Raw genomic sequence first — 8,683 nt, forward strand, 5'->3', positions numbered from 1 at the left:
AAATGTGTCTGTCTTTGGAAGCATATCACCATGTTCCCCTGTCAAACTTTGCTGTGTCATAGACTTTTTTGTTTTTTGGGATTTTGTTGTGTTTATTATATCATAATCTAATTTTGTAACATATTCAAAGATCTATGACTCAAATATGAATGATGTTATGTATGTTATGATTTTCTTGTTCAGATGATGACTTTGTTAAAAACATATGACTGATTAAATTCACAAGATGATGTTTCAGGTCCACTTTATTTGTTGCTTGTACAATATGTGCTTTTCATGGAACAGAGCAGAATTTCCCTGACAGGCAAAGAGATGACATCATTTTATGTGTCACCAAGGCCAGATGAAAGTGAACCTCATTAAGTCCTCGGTTAAAGACTAAGGTTTGACTAACAATGGTTAGTTCTACTTAGTTTAGTACAGCCACACATTTTCTGAGCTCACCTTTAATTTGCAAAGCATTTGGGATTCTAGCAGGATATAGATTTGGTCATTTGCCTTAGAATGCCCTCATTACTTATGGAGCGCAGATTAATTAAAATTGGAACAACTTTTTCATAAAATCTCTTGTTACTTTACTCATTTACTATTGTTTTAATGATTTGGCTTCTCACATGTTTTAATAAAGGAATTCGATGCCATACCTGCTGTGCCAAAAAGTGACTGGTGGCGTTTGATAAAAAAAAATGTTTGTCTGTATTTGTTGCAAATGACTAATTGACTTATAATTAGTCAAAAATATATCTAATGAAAAATATGAAGTCATTCTGAATGAGGAAGAACATTTCTGTCAAACGGTAAAAGCTGCAATCTGTCTTTTTCAAGCAGCCTAACCAAGGGGGCAGTAGAAATTACAATAAATAAAACTATTTTGGCAAAGCAAAAAGCACTGGATTGGTTATGATGTAGAACACAGAGCTGGTGTAATAAAGCACGCTCTTAGGGATATTTGCAAAACAGATTATTCTTGATTTTATATAACCTATACAAACAAAGCATTGACTTTTTGACAGATGATCACTTTTGGGTATACAGGAATAATAATTGAGCTTAGTTCAGAGGGATAAAGAGATGATTTTTCGCCAATACCTGCAAAACCATTCCCTCTTTGTGGGTTATCTTGTTGCCACTGAAGTACACCTGTTGTCACTTTGATTTTCATCGGAAATATCCCTGAGGTTTAATTGACTGTTAATGTGATGATGAAGTTTAATTTTATGATCAGTGTTTGGTTACGTTGATTTCTTTCAGCTGTTGATCGACAGTGAGCACTATTCTAAAGTAAGGGAAAATTTGTGGAGAAATTGGCGTTGTCTGTAGCCAGAGGTTGTTTGTTTTTTAACAACAATGAGCATGTTCACGTCACCTTCTACGTGCCAAAAGGTAATTCACGCGGTTTAGAAACAGCTTGAAACCAATGACAATCTCTAGTGTGTGTGTGCATCTGACTGTGGCAGCAATCTGTAAACTACAGTTTTAATTGCGCTGATCATCAAAATAAATTAAAGCACTGCATGGCTGTGCTGAACCCGGGCGAGCCAGGTCTGCTTTTATTGGCAAGGAACAGAGACGTCTGAAGCGCACTTCATCCACGTCTGCTCTCTTAAGTGCGCTTCACTGGGCGCAGTTTAATGCTAATAAAGTATTCTCTCTTTCCCTTAGGTTTTCGGCTCTAATATAGTTAGCTATTATAGTGGACCAAACTAGGCCAGTGCAAGAAGAGTTCATAGAAATTCTTAGAAATAGTTTAAAGGTCATTCAGTGTGAAGGTCACGTGGCATTTTCTTTATTGTATTAAACAAACTTTTCTTGTGCCGTGGTCTGAGACCCTTGTACGGGTCTCATGGAAAGCGCAGCTTTGACTTTGCGGGGAGAGATTGCAGGGTTTTATTAGCAGACCAGTCAAAACAAAACAAACAAACAAACAAAAAAGATGGAATAACAAATAGTTTGGACAGAGACAGGATAATAACTGAGGTTTCTCTGGCCAACCCCCCCCCCCCCCCCCAAAAAAAAACAACCCCAAAAAACAAAATAAAAAACAGGCTGCCCTTATCACATGGAAACTTCTTCTGTGAGACAGCAGTGTTTTCAGCATGGGTCGTCTGAAATAGCTGTGGGCGTTTCAGCAATTCTACTCGCTTTAAGGTGCTATCCTCTCCAGCGCTGCTAGAAAAGAAAGGGGAGACACTTTATGGCACCTCCGCTGAAGCAGCGGAAGAAAAGTGCACCTAAAAAGAGGTCTACAGCAGCCTTAAAGCCAGCACAGCCTATAGTGCAACAAGTTGATGTGGTTATGCAGTTATCCTCAAAACTACCTGACCTAGTCTACAAACACTTTTTTCACCACTGCTTAACAAAATGAAAAATCTCAGATGTATTTTTCAAAAAAAGTTGCTACTTTCCATTCTTCTGTGGATTACGCGCATGTAGAATAAAAAAGACGTCAGATTAATGAGGATTACAGTAAGTTTTACAAATATGGTCTGGAACTTCACTATATAAAGCCCAGGGAGGAGTTATATGAATCTATAATAATGGTATTATTATTATTATTATTATTATTATTATTATTATTTTCAAATAAAAGGAGACACTTTAACCTAAAAGTGGGAAATCCCAGTAAAGAAGGAGCTGGAAAAAAAAATAGAAAATCCAAAAGGTGAAAAAAGTTAATTGGATAAATTCAGATTGAAATATAACATGATAAAGCTCAGATCAGAATCAAATAAGCGTATCCAAATCTAGAGGACATCACTGAGCATGTAATTAGTTGCATATAGCAGAAAATTGCTTTGCTGTCCAACAAGTATCTGATTTTCCCGCTACTGTTTCGGTACTTACGCGTGAAACCAGAGAAGAATGGAAGAAATGACAGTCAAACCCCACCGAGTCCGTTTTCCTCTAAACTCCACAAAATTACGTCATAATTTCCCATGACACAAGTCAAATTAAGTTTAGAGAAATGCCACAAAGAAATAGAAATTATGAAGTGCTTCATTTTTAAAGTTTTAAGCACACATAGGTTCTCTGGCTTCCCACAATCACATTAAACGTTTTGAAGTTTACATTTTTTACAGTAATCTGTGTTGTTTTGGATCGTTTTGTTTCTCTCTCTCTCTTTTTTTTTTTACACTAATCCGTGCTTACAGCAATATATGTGCCACTTTGAACACAACATGTTGTATTTGACATTCAGACTGAAAGGTTAATGTCATGTTACTAAACAACACAGAGGGACGTTTCCTTTGCCACGTTTATTATGGAAATAATACTGTATTAAAAATAAGTAACAACATGTCGAGGGAAACTATAGTGCAATCATAAACACAAACAGTTAAATCAAGCTTTATTTACAGGATATTTACAGATTTTCAGCTACCAAGGTCGCCACAGGCTTTGCTGAACGTTCGCGCCTTCATTTATGTCGCTGGAGCCTTTTTTAGTACTATTTTGTGTAGGAGCCGCAAAAAGAACAGCCTGTTTGGCTTCAGTGGAGCGGAATGCTTCTTCTGCTGGTGGAAAAGAAGACGTGCTTGCATCATGGACTTTCAAAGTTTTCGTTCTGGTCGTTTTTCTCTCCTCGGTTCCGGATGCGGATGGAGAAAGTTTCTGCGCCCCACTCTGAGTGTCAGTTTGCTTCAGACCGCTGTCCATGGTGCTGAAGATTTCCGCTCTTCTCCGAGAGCGAGAGAGTTTATTGAAAAGCTGCGATAACATCCAGCGGTCGTTCGCGTTTAGATTATCTGTCATCAGCAAGTACTGGTTGACATTGGTTAGACATCTGCGGAAGCCACTTTGGTAGTCGGAAACGTCGAAAGCAGACGCTGCGCCTTAAATCATGAAAAAGGCATCTCAAGGTCAGAGACATTCAAATTCTGCATAAAGTTGTGTTGTCAAAAATACATGAATATGTCTTCAAGAATGAAGTCATAACTCACAAATTTGAATTTTTTGGAGGTTCTTCACATGTTTCACGGTGAGCTCCAAGATGTCAGCCTTTTCCAGTTTGCGCTTTCGAATCTGAGAAAAGAGATTACACATTACTTAAACTTTTTTCGTAAAAGAAATGCTAGCTCATCAAAAGTAGCAACCCAAATTGTTCCAGCTCTAAAGTTGTGGTTCTCATACTTACACTGCTGCTGTAGTAGCTCTCCAGGAGACATTTTAACTGGTCCAGACACTGGTTTATGCGCGCTCTTCGCTTTTTTTCCATGAGTGGTTTGGACACCTGTAAAGCACGCGTAAAGTCAACAACCCATGCTTCGATAATTCGTAGTAATTGTGAGGAATTTGCCGTTTATTAAGTTCCCTTTAACAAGTTCTTTTACACACCTTGTTTCCAGCAGTGGGTTTGACTTTCTCGATGCAGTCTGTCGTCGCCACCATTCTCTTAGTCCGTTTTGATTTCCTTGAAGTTAACCTTTTTCTCTCTCTGGCCCACGGACGAGGGGGTTTATCCTGAGTGGATTTATATAGAGACACCCACTTAACATGTCAATGCAAAGAGGCCCGCCTCTGTCTCTCGCGCTCAAATGGGCAACACTGGCAGCTAGTTGGCTTGGCAGCCCACACTAACTATAGAATCAGACTCTAATTATTTGAAAATCAATTTTTTATGCTGCTCCATGGTTAATAACTGAGTATAAATGTATTTCGCCTTGATCCAAACTCACACAGCCTGGAAGTATTTTTTAAATTATCTGGTTCATATTTTTATTCCTTCAGGTCCTCAGGTTCGTGCAGGGCACAGAGGGATAACCAGACTGGAGTTTAACGGGAAAACAGACTTATAGCTCTAGATCTAGTTATAGAGTCTATGCAATCTACTGCTTCATATGTTGTGCAGTGTCTACCCGGTGTCTAATAATCAACTTGTGTGGCAAAGTAGCGTAAAAATAGTAAACATAATGATAATGGTTTTGCTTGGTATGCAGCATGGACACTATTGACTCCTGTATTCAGTCTTTGTGCGTGAGTTTCACGCCACCAGGTTGAAGGCAGCACCGTGGAAATTCACGTCGTGTCTCCACAACATTCCAATTTTCCGGTGACCGCTGATAGTAAAACCTCTGCACCTGCAACATCTTATTAGATCAGCCAGACTGCTTTTTAAAGGCAAACAGTGCAGGTATTTTAATATATATTTATATATAGACTATACACGATAAACGCCCTAGATGCTGGAACAAAAAAAGCAGACGAGGTTCCAAGTGCCTTGAGGACACTTTTACACTTTTAGCATTCTTTCGCTATTGTGCGTCAGCACTTTTTGTCTTCATACCAGCCTCAGTGAGGCACCGAGGAGAATCGCGGGCCGCCCCTTGTCCTTGCTCCCTCGCTTCCCGATTTTCCACACTTTCCGCTGAAAGGAACTGAGCCTTGGGAAAGTCATAGCAGCTGAAACAATGTATTGACCATAGGATCACCGCAGTCCACTGGGCATTTTGTGCTCAAACTGACCATCTGAAAATAGGAAAAAAGGGATGAATCATCTTACCAAGATGTGTAACAGAACTATCGGCCGGGATCTCAGAATAACGCAATAATAAAATAATATCAGCAAAATGTTCACTAAGCTTTTTTTAGTATGAAAACATCATAAATTACTTCCTTTATTCCTTAGTTTTTGTATATGTAATTGGCATGTTGTGTAAAAAAAGAATAAATGTTGTCTTTAATAAGGCCGAGAGACTTTTTATAGTCTTTACTTAACAAAAAAAGTTTTATGCACAAGCAAAATTCTCATATTTACTATTATTATTATTATTATTATTATTATTATTATTATTATTAGTAGTAGTAGTAGTAGTAGTAGTAGTAGTATAGTCCACACTGTGATAATTTTTCTTTCAGTCAATTAAAATAACATTTGGTGTTATTTCTTTTATATAAAACTCTAAACACAACATGCCACATGTTGTTGTTCTGACAGCACGACAAAATACAAAAACTGCTAGTTGATTCATTCCCTAGCAGTGGGTGATACTTTAAACGAGGGCACGTGGTGTGGCCCACAGGAACTCTGCACCCCGTAAGAATTTTTTTGAAGCACCCATTGAAAACAAACAAAGCAAAGCAAAACAAAAAATGCAGACTCAGTAAAAACTGATTAACAAAACGGTGTTCATTTTTAACTGATATTATAAAACACGCATGAGATATGAAAGTTAAAGGGTTGTGGGATCGAAGTGGGACTAAGTAAACAAGGGCTTATGGCGCACTGGATTTTATCGCTGTCGTTTTAAGGTAAACGGGCTCAGGTGTATGCAGTTCATTCAGTAGATGTATGGAGCTGGTTGCGCACTTCAGTAAAGTTTATTTGAGAGACACGCGACACAGTAGAGAAAACCTGTCTCACACTGCCCCTGTTCTCCTGCTTGATCCTGTGTACAATGCCTGTGTTGAAATGAGTGAGGCCCTGCTAAAGGAGGGGCATATTTGTATTCAGTCTATAGAGGCCGAGAATGAAAAGAGGCCAAATTTTAGCGGTGTTCCACTGATCTTTTCTTTTGCATGAAAAGACTCCTTTCAGTTATAAACTGAATCAACACTAGTTCCCTCTTCATCCTGCTATGAAATGGTAATCAGTCAACTTCTACAATGTCCCTGCTATAACCCTTTTACCAACCGGACATTTAATTTAATTTAACGGGCTTCTGAAATCCAAGGCTGATGTTAAATGTATTGCCTTCGCAGAACTAAACCACAGCCGTGAAGTCCCTCAGTCGAATGAATTGAATTGGCAGAGTTGTGTCAGGAGTAACTAATTGAGTAAAAACCGAAAAATTGTGGGACACAGTTCTGGTGTTATGCTTCAGCGTATAATCGGTATGAAACTTGGCCGAAATGCTCTGGGTGTAAGTGGGCCTTCTGATGCCTTTTGTCCAATATCCGTCACATTATCTGCCTTTTCACGCTTGGTTTTTACACAGGACCGTGGAGGGCTGATTTCAGCGTGGAGTCATTGCATCAAAACACTCGCCTGTCTTGTTATTCTGTGTCACAGAGGAGCGATTTCCCCGCTGATTACTCGGTGTAATTTCAATTAGTGTTGGATTTTTCGTTAGGACAAAGGAATAAAAAAAAAAAAGAAACAACAGAAACAAAACTAGATTTCCAAAATGAAAACAGGCTTGTTTCTGAAGTGGCGGAATGCAATCAGGCTTTGAAACTGTTTTCCTCCAAAACCGCCTCACCTCTGTCATAAGTTCTTACGGCATCATCTACCCATGAGAATAGCGCAGCGAGAAACTTGTGTCCTCAACGGGCATCATAATACAAGTGCTATTAAATGACAAGTTAAGTGTATGTTTTTAAAAAGGACAGGTCCTTCGCTCCACTTTTACTTTTCAGCCTCAGGCCATTCATTAACGCGATTGGACCTTTGTCATGGATTCCTGCCGGAGGGGACCTGACAAAGATGCGGTAATAATTGGACTATTGGGGAACTTGTTAACAACAATTAGTGAGGTAATTATATAATTACTGCAATAACTGTTTTCTTCCTAAAGGGAAAGTGATGCATTTGCAAGCCAATAGGCTTGTGCCTAACAGTAGGCTACATGGGTAGAAATACAGAGGTCACCTTCATGTTAGGAAACGTCAGAGTAAAATAGTTTATTTTAAAAAGTAATTAAAAACTATCGTTTTAGAGCAACATTTATGTTATATAGAAGCTATAAAGGAATGCTTATTTACGTGATGCAAGTGAAGTGTATTTAGATATATATAACAGGCCAAGAAAAAAGTAAAAACAGCAGAAATGAAATCTTTAGTATTATAATTATATCCACTTTAGCCCGTGTTATGGAAATACATTGCAGGTTATAGCCACTCCTCATGCCTTGCAGACCTGTTATAATATGCAAACTTGGGCCCAAAAGTTGGCTCACCGTGAGCGGAGCAAATCGATGTACCGCCTCCCATTCAGATGGACCCGAGGCAGCACTGGTGCACCCAAAAGGCTAATTGTTGAGCAGCAAGGCCACAGTAAAGAGAGCAGGTACACGAACAGGTGCACTGCAAAAGTAATATTGGAAATATTGACAGGATTTTCTGAAAAGCCACGCGACGGACCTGTTGGCAAAGCTCTGATCACACATCAAATGAAAACGGCATCATGAATTTCTATAGACTGCTCCTCGGGTTATTTAAAGACTTCTTACTTTGGTTTGGCAACATAATGGCCTGTGTTTGCTTGTGTGTGCCGGGGTTACCGCATGAAAAGGACAGAGGTGCACATTAACATCGCTTAAGGTTTTCTCAAGGGCCGAAATGAACTGACTGGAAAGTAACTTTATAACTCGCTGGAGGATGAAACCTTTGTTGGGCTCTGTTGTGAAAGACACAAGAGCCTGACAAAAGGAGGGCGCCTTTGTTAATAAACACTAAAGCGCAAGGGTATTGATGTGCCTTGAATTGCAAAACATCTGCCATTTACTCTGAACGACTAGAGCGAAATTTAAATGAAAATAACCAAGCAGCCTTTAGCACGGCTACAGACACCGCGTCTGTAGCCGTGCGTAAAACAACAGTCATATGAGCAACTTGGAAAACCCCCCTTTTTGTTTTTCAGGTTTAAAAAACATCAAACCTTCCTTTGTCAGTGTGGCCAGATGGATCAACACACGACGCCCTCTTTAACTGTAATAGTGCAATACTTTTTTTTTTCTTTGCAGAC

At 39.1% G+C, this 8,683-nt stretch overlaps 1 protein-coding gene across 1 annotated transcript; it reads right to left on the reverse strand.

Annotated features, from left to right (window-relative positions):
- Positions 1-3,258: 3,258 nt before the first annotated feature.
- On the reverse strand, positions 3,259-4,432 carry her3 (hairy-related 3). Its single transcript, XM_026155274.1, has 4 exons — positions 4,336-4,432; positions 4,136-4,231; positions 3,942-4,023; positions 3,259-3,833 (listed from the first exon to the last, which is right to left on the reverse strand). The coding sequence occupies exons 1-4, from the start codon at positions 4,387-4,389 to the stop codon at positions 3,379-3,381; spliced, it is 687 nt and encodes a 228-aa protein (XP_026011059.1). The 5' UTR covers positions 4,390-4,432; the 3' UTR covers positions 3,259-3,378.
- Between the last annotated feature and the right edge of the window lie 4,251 nt (positions 4,433-8,683).

The sequence above is a fragment of the Astatotilapia calliptera genome, chromosome 20 (assembly GCF_900246225.1).
Source record: "Astatotilapia calliptera chromosome 20, fAstCal1.2, whole genome shotgun sequence".
Taxonomy (NCBI): Eukaryota; Metazoa; Chordata; class Actinopteri; order Cichliformes; family Cichlidae; genus Astatotilapia; species Astatotilapia calliptera.

Excerpts from the sequence above, each read along its gene's own strand:
- her3 (XM_026155274.1), bottom strand. The coding sequence starts at position 4,389 with ATGGTGGCGACGACAGACTGCATCGAGAAAGTCAAACCCACTGCTGGA. Across the intron at positions 4,024-4,135 it reads AGAGCTACTACAGCAGCAGT|ATTCGAAAGCGCAAACTGGA; the intron begins GTAAGTATGAGA and ends CTCTTTTCTCAG. Across the intron at positions 3,834-3,941 it reads CCTCCAAAAAATTCAAATTT|GCGCAGCGTCTGCTTTCGAC; the intron begins GTGAGTTATGAC and ends TCATGATTTAAG.